This window comes from Orbicella faveolata, unplaced genomic scaffold (genome assembly GCF_042242905.1).
Source record: "Orbicella faveolata isolate gen_17 unplaced genomic scaffold, um_ofav_v1 contig_14, whole genome shotgun sequence".
Classification (NCBI taxonomy): domain Eukaryota; kingdom Metazoa; phylum Cnidaria; class Anthozoa; order Scleractinia; family Merulinidae; genus Orbicella; species Orbicella faveolata.
In genome coordinates this window covers 8638759-8659629 of record NW_028301541.1, presented here as the reverse complement: position 1 = coordinate 8659629, position 20871 = coordinate 8638759, and the positions used below count along the sequence as shown (strand labels likewise).

Sequence of the window (20871 nt, the reverse complement as noted above, 5' to 3'; positions counted from 1 at the left end):
GAAAGCATTTAATTCTAAATAGAAATTGAAAGAAAAAGGCCCTCGTGATTCACTTTCTACAAACAACCCTGAATTTGGCTTGAATTTCCCTTTGTTCTTTTATAAAGTATAGTTAAGAATTTTACTAAGTTCTAAGTTGTTATTACGTGCACAGCCTTTGTTTCTTTGATTACTAGGTTGCTGTAGTTGTTTGCTGAACGGCTCCTTAATATTATAACAATCTGTATACTTCTTCTTCTTCTTCTTCTTCTTCTTCTGAAAACTGAAATATTTCCAAGCTGACTCAGATGTGTCACGTTATTCTCAGAAGTTGTTTGCAATGTCACAAGAGTTGGCCAGTCATTTAGCTTTCCTTATTATTTTGGAATTGGCGATGGGGTTTCACAGTTATCCTCTTTTCACCGTGAGCGCTGTTAGCAATATTCATGGCGATGACAATTAAACCTGTGAGTTATCATGTGATATAAGTGATAAATAGGTTATCATGTGATATAGGTGATAAATACCTTCTTAAATAAGGGATTCCCCTGATATTGGTTAACTGAGCAACTTACGTTTCGTTTTTGGTGATTAGCTAATAAACAAGAACGGAGGGATTCCCCTGTTTTAATTTAATGAGGAAGTCACGTTTCGTTTTTGGTGATTAGGTGATAAACAAGAACAAAGGGATTTCCCCGAATGAGTTTACGTCATCACGTGTTCGTATGACTTTCCTATGTTCTGTTTTGACCGATTACAATGAGAGGGGGCTGAATAGGGTTGCTGGAACTGTCGGTTCTCAGTTAAATCTTCGGCGATTTCTCAGCTATCAGTGAACTTTCCGAGAATCTCAATGTTTCCCGAGACGAAGTTGAGGGGAACACGGAGATTCTCGGGGAACAAAATTCACTGTTCCCCTCGGGACCAGTCATTAAGTGTTAATTATCAACTTCAAGATATCCATAATCTCGCAACCGTTTTAAGTACCGCCGACGCTACAGTTATTTATTTACTTTTTTCAAGAACCTAACATAATTGAAAAGTAGTCTACAGAATTGGACTTGAGCTGAGATTTATATTGCTTACAGTTTTAATTTATTCCTCTGGACTTTGAATTCAAAAAAAAAAAAAAGAAAAAAAAAAACAGGCCCGTCCTGTGCGTTATGAGATTGGTACTTGTTGAAAATTTCCGGACTACTAGAGAAACATTTCAATTTATTTTGAACGAGATAGAAAATAAAATAACGAGGCGAGAGACCATACATAATACGCCGAGCTGCTAATGCTAAGCGTGTGGCCTTGTTGGGCCAGCTCATTCCACCCTTTTTACTGGTGTTTTTTTGCCGAACAGGAACGTGTTTGCATCTCTTCTCCTGCCTTTTTTTGTGAGAGTTAAGCATGCGCCAGGGATAGATTTATGACAAAAAGACCTGGAACCTCACGGGTGATCATTTAAACGAACGTAAATCTCTGCACGGCGCATCGATTACCCGTGCCTCCCAGAGGTAGACTCTGCACCCCAACAATTTTAGGCACTGGTGCCACATTTCATTTGGAACCGTTACGTTCACACGAGGAGAATTTGGAGTGCCGTGCCCGAAAATGGGCAACATGTTGCCAATTATGTGCCGTGCCGTGCTGTTTTAGCGCATGTAAATGGGGCTTATATCTTATCTCCGTACTTGTGTATGAAAGAAAATTAGTTTCGATGTAGTATAGGTTGATTAAAACTGAGTGAACACACATCCTGTGAATTGTGTTTGTGTATAAGATCAGAATTCAAATTTGCATGTGCTTACGAGGTTCCAGGAGTAGGAGAGAAAATAGTATAAACTTTACCTCTAACTCATTCATCAAGAAAGAATATTTCCAAAGACATTATCAAATACAGCAACGATTAGAAAATTCTTGTTGACGTGAAAAAATGTTATAAATCCAAAATGTGTATGGTGGAGAACTTTCCTTGACCTTTTCCATGATCTTTCCGAGTTTTCCCTGACTTATGTTAAGCAGTTGTTCTCAAAACAGTCTATTATTTAAGGTATTTTCCCACATTATGACGCACTAAATGCATGCTAGTGTTAATTGTTTTACTGGAATTATCTGGTTTCCTGACTTGTCTGCTGTTTTTCAAACTTTTGATATTTTTTAGCCTGTTCATTCTCAGTAAGTTTATTGCTTTTCCACGACTTTCCATGACCCAAACTTCAATGTCAGGACTTTCCATTCCTGAAAATGAAATTATATAAAAATTCCATGACTTTCCAGGTTTTCCATAGTAACCCTGAGTTAAATTCCGAAGAAAGGGAGGAAAGTAACAATAAACTGCGCGACAGAGCAACTTAGAAATGAAAAATATCTTCCCTTGAAAACTAAACAACCAACTCGCGACGGAAAGCTGCCCAAATATTATTCAAAAAAGAAAAAACGACAATGACACAGTGCAAGGTGCAACTTGTAGCAATATGGCCGCCACTTGAACCCTCGCTAGTACCCAGTCCACCTGATAGACAATGATCTTCGATACCCTGGATAATAAAAAACAATCGACTGCGCATGCTTGCAATCTTACATCCGACAAAAATTTTGAATTTTTCCCGCTATTGGCAAGAATAGGCTGCTGTCTCGCTAAGGCTCGCCAGCAATTACCCCCGCAAGCGACGGGTGGGATCTTCTATCTTCTGCCCTGACTGTTTCTCTTTGAAAATAACTTTGAGCCCCTAATTCTGCGGGACTGTTGTAGCCCCTCTGCCCTCTTGTTCCAATCGAGACATTAGGTTCTTTTTCTGTCAGTTTTAAGGGTTAAAGAAGCTCAGTCACGATATTTACGTTCTAATTCGCTCTGCTCAAACTAACTTAAATTACTTTCCTCTTACATGCAATACAAAACAACCAACACTGTTTGATGGCTGGATCCTCAGGCATTCCAACCTCATGAGAAATAACAAAATAAAACAGAGAAAGGAAAAATATTACCGCGAAAAAGCTGATTATCACCGTCAGACTTAATTCGCGTAGAAGTACCCGGCTTAGACTTGTCGGAATCCTTCCTCTTTTTGTCCGCAGCATTCTTCGCCTTCCTGAGGCGATTTTCGTCTTCGGAGTTTGAGACGATGTCATCCGACTTATATTCTTGAACCACTAGCCAGCGGTCTTTGCTGCGATCAGCAATCTTTATTATCTTCAGCCTCTTTTGAATGATTTGTTGTGCTTCCTGAGACAAACTATGTACTTGAGCGGGGTCATCAGCACTGGTCTTTATTCGGGAAAGAAGGTTTTCTAGTTTGGCATTCACCTCAAACTGCTTTCTATTACCCTTGAATTTAAATTCTGAAACGGACCTCTCTATTTCAGACTGATCTTCTATCAGCTCTCCCTGGGCTTCGAGTTGTGTGTTAAGATATCCCTTGAATAAGGAAAATACTTCGTCCATCAGCTCTCAACTTTGAGGTTTAGGATTCTCTGGTGTTTCTTTCTCTTTCCTTCTCTCAACGTTAGATTCCGAGTCGGACGTTACAGCGAGTAAAACGAAGGGCAAACACGTCGGCAACTGGAGCGCGCGAGAGAGAAAGAAGCACCTCGTGCTAGTGAATATATGGTATGCAACAGCCAATCAAAAGGTGCCACTGAAACTCCTGGAAAGAATTGCTTACATACCAGCGGAAAATACATTTTGTGTCAGTTATTTTGGCCTCATGCAAAATTAACTTTAAATTTAAGAAAACCTGGGAATAATAATTTACAAAGATAGAAAAAAAACTGAAGAGACAATAATAAACCATAAGGAAACAAGGATGGCTAAGGATGGAGGAGATTGACACGGATTACAAAAAAGGAATTTGAAAATTTAGGCTAAACTTTTCAAAATGCGCAAACCGTGTCACAGCTCCTTTAATACATCCAGTTAAATTGTAGAGTTTTCTTTCTTCTTTTTGTTTTTCCAAGGTTATAGGCCCATCCTAAAAACCAGTCATGAATATGATCCCTTGTTGCCTCAGTAACACGGACCTTTCTAGCTGACCAATGTAAGGAAACTTTCAGAGACGATGGAGAATGTCCTCAAAGTCTTACGGTCTTTTGGCAAGCCTATGCTAAGGCCCCGTCCATACTATACACCGGAGGAATTTGATAACGGAGGTTTCACTCTGAGAACGCAGCAAATGTTTTCCGTCCACACTACGCCGGAGGAGTTTAAAAACGCAACAATCACCCGCCATTTTGGATTTACTCTGTCAGGAAAATCACGTGATTATCGTGACGCTGTCGTTTTCCAAAATGCTCCGTTTTCAAATGGTTTTCCGTCCACACGAACTGATGAGAAGGCGTCGTTTTCATTTTCCTCCGGTTTGAAGAGTGTTTTCGAAAAGCTCCGTTTTCGTGACGGATTAGTGTGGACGGTAGGACTAACCGTAGAAATAAAGCTGCGTTTTCAAATTTCTCCGGTGTACTGTGGACTGGGTCTGAGGAGTCGGCTTCCTGTCCAATCTTTTTGCTGGTTTGATTTAATGCACAGCTCATAAATAGATTTTGTTTTTCCTCAAAATGAAAATCGATGGCTACGGTCTTTAGCTAAGTTATAAGACAGAAACAGAAACATTTAGACCAGGTTGTAAATGGCAACTGGGAGAAGCTTATAATAACCATCAGATGAGGGGCCATGCCTTCATCAACCCCCTCCACCCTCCCCTCCCTCATCTCATCATCCTCTCGAGTTAAAAAATATTTCACAAAGGAGTATAAGTGATGCCAATTTTGGTCAAAGGTGATAATGACAGAAGTGGAACAAAGGCCAACGCTCGTCATGGCCGGTTACAGGCGGCACGGGAGTCAGTGGCTTATTTTACGATAACTACAGAAATTCTGGTGCGTTCATTGGCTAATTTTTATTGTCATTAAGCGGACAGACACATGAATTTATCATTTATGCGATGCATCAACGAGCGAGAGTGGACAATTTGACAATTTGTTCTCGTAAAAAACAAATTGATGTCAGCTTTTAATGCATCTGTCCTGTTATTGACAATGAATTTCGTCATAACATTGTCAAAGTAGTCTGCGAATCCACTGAGCTATTCCCTCATGGATTCACAGCTACAGTACTTTAACAATGTTATGACGAAATTCATGATCAATAACAGGACAGACACACAAAAAACTGCCGTCAATTTGTTGAAAACATGGCTTCGGATAAGTAAAGTTACCGGGACTTTCGAGAAAGGGGACCCCGGTCACTTTTTACCCAAGCCGGTCATCCAGTTATATAAGGAGTCGAACCTTAGTTGGGACTTTTAACAGCCTCGCACTACTCTATAAACTTTCTAAATGCGACACAAACGACATAGCAAAAAGTATATTCATTCGAGAATCTTACACATATATTCTTATATCCAAATTTGTTTATAAGAGTTTTGCAATTATAATGAAGGAAAGGTGCTATCTAACATTATCTGTACGTCGAACTTATGCGAACCTTCATGTTAATGTCTATTTAGCAAATAAAAATAACTTCACTCACAGAATAAAAGGAAACTGTCAGGAACACACATGTATAGCAGTCTTACAGGACTTTGAACTTGTATGTTTTATTGACAGTTCAGTGCTTGGTCAGTTCAACTGTCACCTCTAACAGCACTGTTGAGCTTGTTACCCAGACGTTTTTAGCAGAGTAATCAGACTCTGCAAGGCTCCTGTGCCGTGTGGCTTGAGTCAACAGACGACAAGGCTTACACAGTTTCTGTATTTTGACCTTGAGGTTACACATGTATATAACAAAGCTATTTACATCACTGATGTGTTAAGTTACTTTCCAGCACTATCATCTCTGTTTCTCTTCTGACCCCCTCCTCCACCCCCTCTTCCACCCCCTCGTCCACCGAATGAGCCTCCTCTGCCCCCTCCACCACCGCCTCCTCCACTATGACCTCCTCGGCCTCCACCTCCGCCACGACCACCACGCCCTAATGATGAAACAAATTTAAACCTATGAAAACTAGCACTTGTATGGAATCAGAACATATGGGATTTTTTTACCCATGCTATCTTCACAGGAATGCCTTCTGTAGCTTTTTTGTAGACTCATAATATACAAAACCATAGGGTAACCATTCAAATGAAAGCTATTGAGCAGTACATTCACGTGGCACTGTTTGTGCTGAACAAGGTTGTTCTAACGTTTAAGTCTGTGGATAAAACCCTAGTGTGTGACCATTCAAGTGAAAGCTATTGAGCAGAACTTTCATGTGGAACTGTTTGTGCTGAACAAGGTTGTTCTAACGTTTAAGTCTGTGGATGAAACCCTAGTGTGTGACCATTCATATGAAAGCTTTGAGCAGTGCTTTCATGTGGTACTGTTTATTATGCTGTACAAGGTGGTTTAATTGTGTCATTTAAGTCTGTGGATGAAATCCTTGGCTAAAGTGTGACCACTAAAATGAAAGTATTTAGCAGAACGTGTAGTTTCATGTTATATTTGCCCTGTGACCTTCTTTGGAGGCAAAGTAAGGGTTTAAAATGCAGGTGTCCGGTAATTTGTCATACCTGGTCTTCCTGTGCCTCTGCTTCTTCCTTGTTTTACCATTTCGTCTTTCACCATGTCAATAACCTACATGCAAGATGCCAAAGATGTTAGCTTCACGGAGTAGATTTTGGTTATGAGTCAAGGCCAAAACCTTTCAACATTAGCGATACCCAATAGCAAAGGATGATGATTCTATTCATTAATCTATTCATACCTCATCTGGAATCCTAAGATATTTTATGTTGCTACCCCTGACATAACATTCAGGGATCTTCCAAAACCTGTCTCCATCCTGAAAGGAGAAAACAGAGGTCATCTACTTAACAAAAGGCCATCAAAGCATGACAAAAAGAGTTTTATAAAACATTTTCAGCGAGGGGGCAACTGGTTTTCACAGGCGGGCAACATGTTTGGAATTGAACTTCTTTATAAGAAAAACTTTCCGCTAGATGGTCAAACCAGGTCAGCAAAGTCATCCTCACAGCTGGTCAATTTGCCCTGTGCCTGGCCCTTAATCAAACCCCTGCAAAATTGCACTTAATGTATGCAATGACATTTCAGCGAATATTTGCAAGGATACACATAATTTAAATACAGACAAGGGCAGCAACTGTAGCTGCTGTGGAAGAAACTTACTCTGGAAGTACAAATGACTTCTCTTAGATTTATGTTCATCCAGTTGTCACAGCTTACAAGATGTCCATTGTATGTCTCTCCATTCTTCAGCTCTACCAGCTGTGAAAAATAAGAAAAGTTCTGCCATTGTCAAAATTGTACATTCATATATCAGAAAATAAAGTCTGTAATTTATTTATTTTTTTGGATTAGTCGAGGTGCCTCAGACATAGTAAAGTTTGCATATGAGTCACGTGGTCCATTAGGCCAAAGCTTATCCTGGTTTCTGTGGCATGAAGTGACTAGGAGTATTTCTATTCCCCCCTGCATGGGATGCTAGATCTTCCCAGGGCTACCCCAGCATTAAATTCACCTGTACGCATTTATACACCTGGGTGAAGAGAGGCACTGTGAGAGTTAAGTTCCTTTCACAAGAACACAACACTATGACCCCGGAAAGGGCTCAAACCTGGACCGCTCAGAATCAAGTACACTGACCATGAGGCCACCATGCCCTCTGTGCCTGACATAATGTCATTGAAATGTATGTCCAAGAGAAACAGAGTCACAAATTAAAATGAATGTCACTCCATTTTATGGTACAAGTTTATGTACTGATCCAAAGTTTAGGATCATTTATAGTCCATATCTTGTTCTACAATTCAAGTTTTGCAGCACAATCACTCAGAAATGCTCTTCATAATTATATCAAAAATTTGCAGAACAGATTTTAATCCTCGAATTCCCAATAACACTTGTCAACGAGTCGTTCTTCATAACGCAAGCAAAAAGCCACATGTACTTAGCTTGTTGTAAGTCTTATTCGTTCATTAACTGCTAGTTTTGAGTACATTTGGTGGCGAGTCAAATTCTCAGAACCGGCATTAAAGGGAGTTTATGTGACTAGTAAGGAGAATTAATATTTCGAGCTTAAGAAAGACAGGGTTTAACGGTCGCTTACATAAAGAACTGTTTTAAAACGTATCCTCGCCATGTAGACAAAATTATTCCGCATGAAAATTGTGACAAGCACTTACCATGGGATGGTTTTGCGCCGTCCGTAAAAGCGAAAGAGGTAGCTAAAATAAATTAAAGCAAAGAGTTTGAGTGGAAACACAGTCAGAAAATAGGTCATAACATAACTATCAGAAATTCTAACCCAGACTTACCACCATGTTGAATTTTGTCGCAAAATGTACGTCGAAAGCGAGGTTACACAGTCATACTTGGTAACCGAGCTTGATGATTTTCTTGGAACGCCTGTCACAAACTGCAGTTCTCTGCGCTCGTTCATAATGTCATCAAAGAAAAGAAAAGATGGGTCGTTGGGCTCATCATCTAAAAGTTTCAAACAGCAAAAGAATGATTCCAATATTGATCTGTTAAATCGGTATTTCTTAGAAGAAGAATTTAAAGCGAAATTTGCCAAAGCTTTTAGGTTCGTACATAGTACGTAGTAGAAATGAAGAGATTTAAACAAATTTAAGCTTAAAGCAGATTTAAAAAAAAATAATAATAATTAAGCTAAGTCTTACATGTAAGTCTTACATAACAGCAGAATTATAATATCAGTATACCTTTGTTTTTCTTCCTGCAGGAATCAAGAGGGTTTTAATGGTATGTAAAGGGTGCAGATGTTTATAACTTTGTTATTCCTATGTCAACCCGTGCTCTAATTTATAAATGAATGTGGAACAGCTAACGTAAGGTTCAGTTATTCTGCAAAACTGAGTTTCTACAAATCTTACAACTTCCCTCTTGTTGTCCCAGGCTTTACTCAAAGTAAAATGCCCATATTATCAAGTTATGGCAGTGCACAACAAAAAGAGAAACAAAACCAATTGGAACAAGAAATATACCCTCTCTACTCCCCTCTGTTCTAGGCTTCACTTGTAGTTGAAATTCATGTGCCATTCAGGAAGGAATCGTGTTATACTACATGTAGTTAGAATATTAGTATGAGCACTGTATCTCAAATTATAGCCCCATTTTAAGTAATTTTATAGATCTAGATGTCCAGAGAAAAAGTTTGTAAGGTATGTGTGGCACACTTGAAACTTACTTCAGTTTATTGCACACGTACATGTAGTCTAATGCATCAGTCAATTCCAGCAGTGCCCATTCCCCCCCCCCCCCCCCGGGCAACCGCAGGGCATTTGCTCACGTTGTCAGTCCCGGGGGTGGGGTATTCACAATTTTATTGCGGCCCGGGGGCTGGGCATTTGCGTACCCCAGGGCGACCCTTGGGCATTTGACACACATGTTTTTGAAAGTGCCATGGATGAGTTCATCGGAAAAGACGAGGCGTTTGTCGAACAATGGCTTATCCGTCATGGACTAGAGAAACTTGTAGATGTTTTTAAAGGTATGTTTTCTCAATTTTAGATATTTCTTAATTACTTGTAAGCATATAAATATAAGCGACAAGGTGAACTATATTTTGTTTATCACAAAACAATCACTGACATGAACACGACTATTTCGCATTTCGCATTCAAAACTAGTCTAGCATTTTTTAAATTCATGAAAGTGGTTTGCGAATTCAAATGATGCGATCTTCAAGACAGATCTTGAAAACTGTTAATAAAAAAACACAATATAAAGAAATAAATATAATCAAAATCAACTAACACCTACCGTTGTCCATGAAGTCTTACCGTTGCATTAAAAGACTGAACAGTTGAACGTTTTATTCACTGATTAATAAATAAGACTGCAGAGGTGTTGGAAGGCGACGATCCCGGGGCCTGGCCATTTGTCCTCTTTTTCCGTCCCCACCCCGGGCATTTAGACAGCTTATGTGTCCCCACCCCAGGGAATTTGCCCATTTTAAAAAAAAAATGCTAATGCCCGGGGGTTAGCCCGGGGGGGATATGCACTGCTGGAATTGACTGATGCATAACATACATGACATTTTAAATGCTATTTCATACCTGACCCAAACTATGATACCTTAGCTTATTTTAGATCAGACAGCCAGACATTCTTTTAATTAATAAGTAAGCATTTCCTTTTCAATGTTGTCTTGTTCAGAGAATGGATGCATCCTGCACACAGAACCATTCAAGTGCTGTTTTCTTCCTAACTTTATCTCAGACGAGGAGTTTTTAAAGAGTTTAGAGAAAGATCTCCTTCAGTTCAAGTTTTATGAGAAGTCAAATGACTTGTACAAATTCCATCAGGTAATATTAAATGTCACATGGAAACCCTTCAAGTATGCATTTCTTAAATTGCTCAGATATATTAGTGATTTTTTTTAAACCCTGATTTCACAAATTATGCTTAAAAAATTATGTTCAACATGGTTTTCTGTCATTGATTTTCAAATTATAGAGTGATGACCTAAAGAAATCAACCAAGTCAAGTATTGCTTCTATGAGGTATTAAGAGCTTTTATAATAACTTATTATGCAACTTACGTGTATACAATGTATGTGACAGATAAATTGACTGGCTACCAGTAAATACAAACATAGCTCCCCTTAGTTAGGTGTCTTGTATCGAAAAAGATAAGGAAGTGGCTGGAGGAAAGGTCAGGTGGAAAGTTTTGACGAGTGTGTGTATGCATGACTTGTGATATTTTTTAAAAGAGTATGTGACTGTATACCTGTATATTAGACCTTCAGGTAATTAGACCTTCAGTGATCAATCTAGCAGTGCTTCCTTCCTCCCCAAGTGTCCAACCAAGGATAGAGAACTCTCTTATATCCCTGGGGGCACTCCTATATAAAAAGGAAAGGGGTGCTCATCTGAAATTTTGACAAGAACCCCTAGGCTAAGAGATACCAAGATCCTGCTTTGTGGACATGGCTTGAACTTTTTTCACCCCTAAGAGGTGCCAATTGTAAAACAAAACATTATCTCTTGTCATATTTCTTTGTCTCAATATCTTAAAAGGTAGCGTGTCCTATATCCCTTTTGTTAGAGAATAGAAATCAAAAGGACTCTCTTTCCTTGTGAATCCTCTTTCTGAGCCATCAGAGGGGCCTATCTTTACTTGAACCCCTTTTTAAGCACCTATGTTTCCACCACTGGTCTGCAATGGAGTAAATAATATTTATTTAAGACACCTGGAAGGAAATGCACCAGTTTAGGTCCTTTTGACATTTAATAGTTTTATCTGAAACAAGTTTCATTCTACTGTATTAACATTTTAAAATTCTTTCAGGAATGTTTTATACAATGACTTCAGAGTATGGCTTCATGAGATGACCGGTTTTGTTGATCTGACTGATCAAGTGGACGTGTCCTGTGCTAAATATGAGCACACAGGTAATTAAAAGATGGTGTCAAATCAAGGTTTTGACGTTGATGTCATTGCACAATAGTTGACTCCACTCTTTCCAAAACACTGAGGCCAATCAGAGCAAAATTCTCCCAGGGGTTACCTGTGATGAGCTAATATTCTTTCCTATGGGAACTACTGTGGAAAACATGCTCAGGTTAGCCTATATTAGACTGGACTCATCTAGTGCACAGTAGAAGATACTTTGATAGCTAGTGGTATTTTGTCCCTGCTATACAATGTATAGCAGAGACAAAATGCCACTATTTTTAGTTTTGTGATGATAGAATACATGTAGTGGGAAATTATTAATAAATGATTGTCCTGACAAAGAACTTCAGTTTGTAGTTAGTAAATGAACATTTCTGTTTGTGATAATTAAAGATGTCCTTTTGTGTCATGACGATGAACTGGAAGGAAGACGCATTGCATACATATATTATCTCGTTCCACCTGACTGGGAAGAAAAGGATGGTGGTAGGTATTTTGTGTAGAATGTTTCAGTAAAATACAAGAGACAGTGTACATTTTGGTCATGATGATTTCTAATATGTAAATTTTCTAACATGCATTTTTCTTCTTACTGTTTAAAAGTGATTGGACCTAAAGCCAATCATTACTCATGACTTATCACATGGTTGTTCCTTTTTGGTAAAAATTCATTTTAATTAATACAAACCCGTAATTACCAATCAGAGACTACATGTACCATATGGATTTTTCAATTCTACATCAAATGGAAATTTTTTATCGAAATGGCAATCAAAACTTAGAGGTTGAACGTGACAGAAAATTAAAGAGATTAAATTCTAGTGTTCTTGCTCAAAATACTTGAGTGACAATTTTTTTGAGTAGCTATTAAGTTGACAATCCTGCTGAAAATCTTCCCAGGAAAGTTTAGGATAGCAGTTGGCACAGCAGCATTAAGGATCTTAATCAAGATTGTCATAAATCTTGGTCAAGAGTCTTAAGAATATTTGAAACTTACTGGATCTAATCTTCAAAGATCTTGACCAAGATCCTTGCAGATCTTAAAGGATCTTCAAAGACTTTGCTCAAAAGGACTCGCCACAATCTTTGAAAGAAAACAAATTGGTCACATTTTCAATATACATACAATGTAGTATACACTACTAAAGATCATAGAAATCATGGCACAAAATGATCAAACCTGTGCAACAAAACTTATACATGTACTCCCTGGAGGCTCATGGTAGACCTTTTGACCATAAACCTCAATAAGATTTACAATTTTCTTTTTTACATATGTTTACTTTCAGGAAGCCTTGATCTCTTTTGTACAGATGGTGAGTACATACAATGATATTTATTTAACAATGATAATAATAATAATGAATTATGCAGCATGCAAAGAAGGTTATGTCCAATGGCCGGGCTAGTGAATTTTGCAGTCAGTGGCTATTGGATTCTCCTTTCAAATAGGAAATTTAAGCTGTAGACTGAAAAACTTTACTAGAGGAATGTTTGGGGGCTTAAGTGAGAATGCTTTTTGGGCTGTTACATCATAGTCGCTTTTTCTTTGAACCCTATATGTGATAGATTTACTGATTGGTGGGATACAGAAGGCTGTGTTCAAGAGATTTCATGCAATATGTCAAACAGAAGGGACAGTGTTTCATAGGGATATCCAAACACCGAGAAGAGAGTTGAAAATTTATATGACGCACCGCAGAGTATTTTTAACGAAATTTGGGGTGTTTGGGTAGCCGTCGAAACACTGTCTTGAGTGTTTGATATATCTTCTCAATCAAAACAAAAACCAAGAAGTAAACAGAGAAGTAAAATCATCAAAATCTATGCTAATTAAGACAGGGTATCCAAACCTCCTTCATGGTTGTGAATCTTTTCTTTGTTTTAACTTGATGAATTATTAATGAGTCTGAGAAGAAAGCGTAAAACATACCTACATGAGACCTGTTGCAGGAAGAGGAGGGAGGAGAACTGTGTTGCCTTAAAGTTCCAAAAGTAACCGATACCTTTCACAGAGGGTCACAGCTTTCTTCTTTTAAAACTTTTGTCTGAATTTGCAGTTCAAACCGGTTACAGCTAACCACATGTCTTAGTAGTTCTGGGTATCTTAAACGAGTATCACATGTTAGCTGATCTATCTCGATTAGAACAGAATGATAGAGGAACAAAGGGATAAATCTGACTGAATTTTTTTTTATGATTACCAAACTGAGTAATAGTTTCTATCACCTTCAATAAGGGTCATTTTAAGCAAGTACTAGCTGTATCAAGTTATCATTATTTTGTTTCAGCTTGCTGGGCCTGCTATTTCTCTTGAATTCACATGAATGGGAAAATCGTGGGTTTTGAAGAGTCACAGACTACGTTTTGAAATTGCTAACAACCGTGAAATGTTATCGCTACTTTCAAAAGGGTCACATTTTTGTAACGATGTGGGGTCCATTATTTCTTTCGGAATTACGCTAATCAGTATTGGGCCGAACAGACAAGTACAAACGTTGTTACGCAAGTATCTATAAACTTATTGACTTCTCCAAGTGTTTTGTATTAGATTTCTGTTCTGAGTTACTGTTTTCTATTGTGAGTTCCATTAATATTGGCATGCCTGTTCCCATACAATGAACAGAACATGGCCAACCAGATCAGATAACAACTTCACTGGTTCCTCAGCGGAATTCCTTAGTGTTCTTTGAAGTGACTCCTGTTTCATTCCATCAGGTCTGTAAATTGAAAGTTGGTGTGTATTCTTTCAAGTCAATACTGTGTATATACAGGGGAAGCTCTCTTAACGGACACTCTCCGAAAGCGGACAGCTCTAGTTACGACCGCCTTCACAAAACCGTGTTTGAACTCCCATACAGACTCTGTATTTACTCATTCCCGTATGCAGCCGCGGACACTTTGAGGGCTTACGATTAAGTTTTTCCATTTGCTTTTAAGCTCTCGTAAGCGGACACCCGAGCGAAATTGGGCCTGACTATGAAAATTACTTATAAACATTTGTAAACTGCATTGATCGCTGCTTTTTGATGTTAATGACTCCTCTATGCCCTGCGACAGAGTGCACATAAGTTTAAACAACAACAACACCAACAAAAATGTCGATTTTATATTGCTGGCTGGCTTATAGCACAAAATGAGTTCGAAATAAACGGATTTTAAAATTGTTTCAAACTGGCAAAAACTCGAATGATTTGCGATCCATTTGTACATGGGTGGCCTCAGTCACACCCATCACAAGTCATCGCAAGTAAACAAAAATCAGTCTCAAGAAAGTTGTGTTTCCTACCTTAGTTAGAATTACGGTCACGTTACTACATAGTGTGTGATCGCTACAAAGGAAGTTCGCTCCGACCAAACATTAGATTGCTCCACATGAGAAGTGGCATCGTTCCATGATGTGGTATCAGCGAGCCGTCAGTTATGGTCCAGTGGGCTGTCCAGTGGTGCAAACTAATCAAGTTTGTTCAGGTTTGCTTAGATGAATACCCGTTTAACCAGTTTCTTACCAGTTTTATTTAACCCAGTTTAGGTCGCTGAAGTGTTATCGCTTAATAAAACACGGCTGTCAATCAGTGGATGGCTCCATGGTGATAACATCGAGAGGCCTGTTCCCTATCAAGAGCCACGCCCTAAATCATTTAAACCTTGTGCCTTGGAGGTAATTAAGCTATAACAGCCCTCTTTGCAATAAGTTGTACGGTCGTGCTGTAGACTTATCTGAGTACACAGTTAACAATTATTCCACGAGCGCGCGTGGAATGATATGTAGTTGTATTTAAACTTACCGGAAAAAATGAGTGCCGGCCAACCAATTTGTCTTGGTTACAATTTATGCTTTTACAGGTCAGAGAAGCGTGCACACTAATACGGAAATCCTGATCTTGGGCTTCCCAAAAATAAAATAAAAAAATAAAATTAAGCCTCGGAGCCGACTGGCTCATAGCTGCCGGAGTTTATCCCGGTTTCTGTAGCATGAAGCGGCTAGGAGTATTTCTACTCTCCCTGGACGGGATGCTAGTCCATCGCAGGTCACTCCCCCGCAACTGATTTGTTAGGTTTCCCCAACAATTCGCCGGTACTCATTTATACTCCTGGGTGGAGAGAGGGACTGTGAGAGTCAAGTGTCTTGCCCAAGAACACAACACAATGTCCTCGGCCAGGGCTCGAACCCGGACCGCTCGTTCCGGGGACGACCGCGCCTCCACTCGTACTTCCCAAAAACTGTAAGGGAAATGGTTCCGATTCGACCAAGAGAGAGAGAGAGAAAAAAATACGTTTTTGTCTTTGATGTAAATCGTGGTATCTTTCTTCTACATTTTATGACGAAAAATATCCGGCCTGGACTGCTCTTGTGTTACAACGGCCGTTCCATACCTTTTTTTTTTAGGGCGAATACATGTATTTGTCATATCAGGTCTCATTTCTTTCTGGTGTCTGCTTTTTTTTTTGGTACTCAGGATGACGTGCTCGTTGATTGGGTCAATCCAATGTACCTGGATACAGGAGTGGTCAAAGACATAAGAACGCGATTTAAAGACGAATCTGAAATACAGTTACAAGAGTTTCTTCTGGTAAATAGTTGTCGCTTTTTAACAGTTAGACGACTAGCCCGAGGTTTTTACGAGCAGATTGTTGAAGAGGTGCAGCCGGGTTGACTATCGCTCGTAGAAAACGAGGGCGAGGAGTTTAAGACGGAATCCACCAGAAGTTCGAGTAACAAGTGGACAAAAACCTAGTACCAAGATTATTTACATCGTATTGCAAACTTCTGTACGACTGTTTTAAATATCTTCTCAAAAAAAATCGTTTCTAGCAACACCAAACGTCGAAAACGAATGTTGAACTTCATATGAAACACTTGAAAGTACTGGTGAAATAAAACTGATGATGAAATTTTACCTGTGTTTGCACAAGTTCTCTGAACTTTGAAATTTATTTTCTCTCGTTCCCATGGGAAATTGTTTTCGGTGTTATTTCAGGCAATTATATATGTATTTAGCGTTAAGAAAATGTAAAAATGACAGTAAAATACTTAAAATTATTCTGGTAAAAGATTTTTGTCCACTAAAACCTGAAATTGCTTGATTTTCTATCGGATTTCGTCTTAATTATTTTACGCAGCGGCTGCATTACGCTGGAGAAATTTGAAAATGCAGCTTTATGTCTACGGTTAAGTCTACCGTCCACACTAATCCGTCACGAAAACGGAGCGTTTCGAAAACGCTCTTCAAACCGGAGGAATTTGAAAACGCCGCCTTTTCTTTTTCGTGTGGACGGAAAACATTTTGAAAACGGAGCTTTTCGTAAACGATGAAGTCGCGATAATCACGTGATTTCCCTGACCGAGTTTTCCACAAACACAAATACAAAATGACCGGTGATTGATGCGTTTTTAAATTTCTCCGGCGTAGTGTGGACGGTAAACGTTTGATGTGTTTTCATAGTGAAACCTCCGTTTTCAAATTCCTTCAGCGTAGTGTGGACGGGGCCCAAATGCAAGATGTTATTCCTTATACTGGCAGAACAGTTAGGATTTAGAAGATCTAGGAGACCTAGAAAGGCTTTAAAGGGGCGCGGGAGAAGAATAGGGGACAGTTTGAAGCTCCTTGATGTGACTTTTCTTGCTAAAGAAGGCGAGTGGGATGGGTGGGGGTGATCAAGACAAAGTTCCTTAGGCAGTTTGAGTCACCTTACATTCTTCATTCAATCACATCACGCATGTATGTACCCTACGTGTACTTTTTATTGGATTTGAATCGATCGAATCTTGATCTTTACGGTGTCTCGTTACAGGAGAATAAATACCAAGAGGTCCTGGAGGCGTTGCGTAACGACCAAGTAGAATGGAATTGGCAAGGGCCAGCTAATAAAAGGTAGAATTGCTCACCCTCTTTCGGAAACAGCATCGAATTGTGTGAGAAAAGTGATTTTATTTGGTTCTGTGGCATTTTCCTGTTGTGGATAAAGACTCTGTTGTGTGCACGTTCATGTAGTACAGTTTATATTGTGGTTTATTGTGCTGGTGACTTTAACTTTACATATAAAACTCTTGTGTGTGACCATTCAAATCAAAACTATTGAGCAGTGCTTTCAGTTGGTAGTGTTTATAGTGCTGTACAAGATGGTTCTAACCTTTAAGTCTGTGGATGAAAACCTAGTGTGTGACCATGCAAATGAAAGCTATTGAGCGGTACTTTCTTGTAGTAGTGTTTATTATGCTGTACAAGGTGGTTCTAACTTTTAAGTCTGTGGATGAAACCTTAGTGTGTGACCATTCAATTGAACGTTATTGAGCGGTACTTTCATGCAGAGTGTTTATTACGCTGTACATGTACAAGGTGGTTCTAACTTTTAAGTCTGTGGATGAAAACCTAGTGTGTGACCATTCAAATGAAAGCTATTGAGCAGTACTTTCCTGTGGTACTGTTTATTATGCTGTACAAGGTGGTGCTCACGTTTGCGTCTCTGGATGAAGCCCTATAGCTAGTGTGTGATAACTTAAATGAAGGCTATGGACGGGTACTTTCATGAAGTACGGCTTGTTTCCGAATTCGAGGACAATGAAAACTGAATTTTATTCTAATTTTGAACTTTGCCACCCTTGTGAGCGAACAGTTAATGATTTTAAGGACTGATTTCTAAACAGGCATTTTGAGTACGTTGCCATGGAGGCAGCGCCGGCTATCGTTCAACAGCTGACCAAGTTACTGCAGTCGCAGCCAATGTTCAAATTGCTCAGAACAATGACAGGATTGGAAATGGCTGATGTACCTCTCAGCGATGATGATGACGACAGTAGTGAAGATGATGACGATCAAGGAAGTAAGGTAATAACTGTGAAGCATGTATTGGCAACGTCCGTTTTCTTCTGAAATCATTGAAAATTTTTGTGCTAACCTCAAAGAACTAAGAATTGCGCTACTTAGTTTCATTGGATTATTGCTGTCTTCTGTTTGCATCTGAAGGATACCAATCAAAAGACAAACGACGCATCAGAGCGAGGCCCCTGTTGCCATGGTAGCATAAGACGCTGGGCTCACGGTTGCTATACGTTAGTTCACGACACTGATCCAGAAGGTGCGGAGTTTGCTTTGGACGCTTTGTTATACGTCGGCGGAAGTGGTAAGGAGCACAAAATCGGAAATATGCAGCGTTTTTACTCACGTGGCCAGCAGCCATGCAAATTTATTGGAACAAAAGAATTTACATAAGAAATGAGTTGAACTCCCACAGGATTGGTTTGGTTCACCAACATGGCCGCCGTTTCATTTTCTTGGAACGCCAATACGGCTGCCGTGACGTCATGTGAAAACGTTCTATGTCAAAGAAAAGTGGAGAAAATAAAACGTTGCTTTTAACTGTTCACTCACAAGGGTGGCAAAGTTCAAAAATTCACGGGTTTCATTTTCCTCGACAACGAAAACAAGCCGTGCCACATGAAAGTGCTCGTCATTAGCCTTTGCCCTTGTTGCCACAATAATTTGAACGCGATTCAGTAGCAATATAGAGATTTGAGCAAATCCTACCTTCGGGAAATTTCGGAAAGGTTTGTTATTAGGCGAACGCGCCTTCCCAACTTCGAACACTCTCCGGAATGGCTTCGCATCCCGTTCAAGCCTGATTTATTTTTTCAGGCTTTAATTTCACCACTGCTTAAGCTGTGTAAATAACTGTGATGATCAATCATGTCTTCACAACTTGTTCCGGATTTGTGGACAACCCTCAACTTTTTATAAAGACTTGTTATAAAAACGTTTTTAGGCAAAAGTTATGTTTTCTCTATTGCCATATTAGGGACCCTAATGGGGAGATAGCGGATACTTCAGTCCTAATGGTTTAGTTACAAGTACAGAAACACGAAATACGCCCTGGTTAAGTAAACTCTATGCACCCGTGGAAATAAGCAGGCTGTACTTTAGTTATTTATCATCAGTTTTAGATCAGTTATAAATATTTGTTTTCATCGTTACCCTCCAGGTTGGAAGACTGATTATGGTGGTTACACCACGTATTTAACAAGCGAGGAGGATGAAGAGGTAAATATGTAATTTATTTATAGGGAAATATCGAGCTTGTTGTAAGGCCCGGGTCTCGCCTGATTTTATTTGGAGCGGCTGAGGCGTTCTTCGCGCCTGGCCGGCTGTGGATAACGCCTGAAGACCGACGTTTGGGTCAAACGCCGATCTTCACACGAGTCGAACCAAACGCATGATCAAAGGTCTAAAGGCGCCATTTTGACTTCACCTTGAAAAATCACCGACCAATAAGACCGCTTCTGTTATTTGTTTGGTGTGGCAGTTCGGTTCGACTGAAGTAAGTTCAACTTTTGACTCAAACAGGCGTTCTTTTAATTATTTGAGTCGACTCAAACTGTCATTAGGTTCGGCTCAGGTGAAGAACATTAAATACGTGTTTTTATTTATTTATTTATTTATTTATGTATTTGTTTATTTGTTTATTTATTTATTTTGAAGAGACTTTTCAACAGAATTGTTTTCTTTCGCAAAGAGCATGCAGAGTCTTCTAACCTTTAATCGAACCTTTATCTTTGGCATACAAATTGTATTTCTATTATTGATCGATCGGATATCATGTTTACTGTTTTTAAAATTCTACATACGCGTTTCCTCTACACTAGTGCATTGTGACTCTGTTTAGAAACTATCGCAAGATATCTGTCTCATAGATGGAACTCCAATAAAGAGACCGTCAAGATTATCAATGATGGATTGAAACAAAATTGAACTTTCAATGTCGCAAGTTTGAGACCTTATCTTCCTCACTTATTGCAATAAATGCTGGTTAGTTTGGGGAATTTAGTACAAGAAGACGGTATCCCTTATTACCCTAATTTATACTAGCGACATAACGACATAAACTCAGCGACATAAGAAGGACGTTTTGTCGTTATTTTTGCAGTAAAAACATCCTGACATAACGACATAATAGCAACATAACAGTATGAACATCACGACATAAGGAGAGCAACTGATATTTTCCTTATGCTTTTATGTTGATGTCCACATTGCGACATGAACTAATTTATGTCTTTAGGCCATTATGTCGTTATGTCGCTGGTGTGAACTTTGCCTACCTTTTCGGTGAGGGTTTCTGTTTATATTGTTTGGCCTTCAGTTTTGAGTTTGTGCAGTGTTTGTGTAATCTCAAATTAAACTACACGAAACATAAGCAGTAAATTTTTTTTACTAGAGGTATTAAACACTTTGGTTAACCTTTAATCCAGCCAGGGTTAGCGTTATCCGCCTTTCGAACAACCCGGCCCAGTTGATTTCTTTCTGATAAACATATCTGTTAATTTTTGAGGAGTTCGATACTGTTTTTTTGCTAGTACTGAACAGGTTAATTGAAATTTCAAGCCAACTAGTGAGAGATTTTGATTGATAAATGAGGCGGTTTTCTAATGACTGTCGTAGATATAGTACCGTTGTTAGTAATAACATCCTGGTCTTTTATAACCAGC

General features: G+C 39.1%; 2 protein-coding genes and 1 long non-coding RNA gene across 4 annotated transcripts in view; 1 reads left to right on the top strand and 2 right to left on the bottom strand.

Annotated features, from left to right (window-relative positions):
* Nucleotides 1-4843: 4843 nt before the first annotated feature.
* On the bottom strand, nt 4844-8419 carry LOC110045203 (U6 snRNA-associated Sm-like protein LSm4). Its single transcript, XM_089286485.1, has 6 exons — nt 8281-8419; nt 8149-8190; nt 7133-7231; nt 6711-6788; nt 6517-6580; nt 4844-5936 (listed from the first exon to the last, which is right to left on the bottom strand). Exons 1-6 carry the CDS (start codon nt 8284-8286, stop codon nt 5779-5781), a joined length of 447 nt encoding a protein of 148 aa, XP_089142611.1. The 5' UTR covers nt 8287-8419; the 3' UTR covers nt 4844-5778.
* The window catches only part of LOC110045359 (prolyl 3-hydroxylase OGFOD1-like), a 14460-nt gene continuing 1870 nt past the window's right edge, over nt 8282-20871 (top strand). The window contains exons 1-14 of one of the 2 annotated variants that reach the window (XM_089286480.1): nt 8282-8549; nt 8709-8728; nt 10145-10293; nt 10445-10491; nt 11280-11383; nt 11781-11873; nt 12677-12703; nt 14014-14105; nt 14920-15048; nt 15848-15961; nt 17184-17263; nt 18037-18217; nt 18356-18512; nt 19368-19426. In XM_089286480.1, coding sequence (XP_089142606.1) covers nt 8305-8549; nt 8709-8728; nt 10145-10293; nt 10445-10491; nt 11280-11383; nt 11781-11873; nt 12677-12703; nt 14014-14105; nt 14920-15048; nt 15848-15961; nt 17184-17263; nt 18037-18217; nt 18356-18512; nt 19368-19426 — 1497 coding nt within the window. In that variant the 5' untranslated portion in view covers nt 8282-8304. Of the gene's footprint in view, nt 8550-8708; nt 8729-10144; nt 10294-10444; nt 10492-11279; nt 11384-11780; nt 11878-12676; nt 12704-14013; nt 14106-14919; nt 15049-15847; nt 15962-17183; nt 17264-18036; nt 18218-18355; nt 18513-19367; nt 19427-20871 lie in introns of both variants that reach the window. The other variant, XM_089286481.1, reaches the window with a different exon arrangement.
* Nucleotides 10969-12749, bottom strand: LOC149113810 (uncharacterized). The gene is made up of 2 exons (XR_016206353.1): nt 12385-12749; nt 10969-11147 (listed from the first exon to the last, which is right to left on the bottom strand). It is a non-coding gene; the product is annotated as an uncharacterized LOC149113810 (long non-coding RNA).

What these genes read in the sequence shown, in the direction of transcription:
- LOC110045203 (XM_089286485.1), bottom strand. An exon ending in CGGCGCAAAACCATCCCATG is followed by an intron (nt 7,232 to 8,148) that starts GTAAGTGCTTGT and finishes TATTTTTCACAG; the next exon opens with CTGGTAGAGCTGAAGAATGG. An exon ending in ATCTTAGGATTCCAGATGAG is followed by an intron (nt 6,581 to 6,710) that starts GTATGAATAGAT and finishes TCTTGCATGTAG; the next exon opens with GTTATTGACATGGTGAAAGA.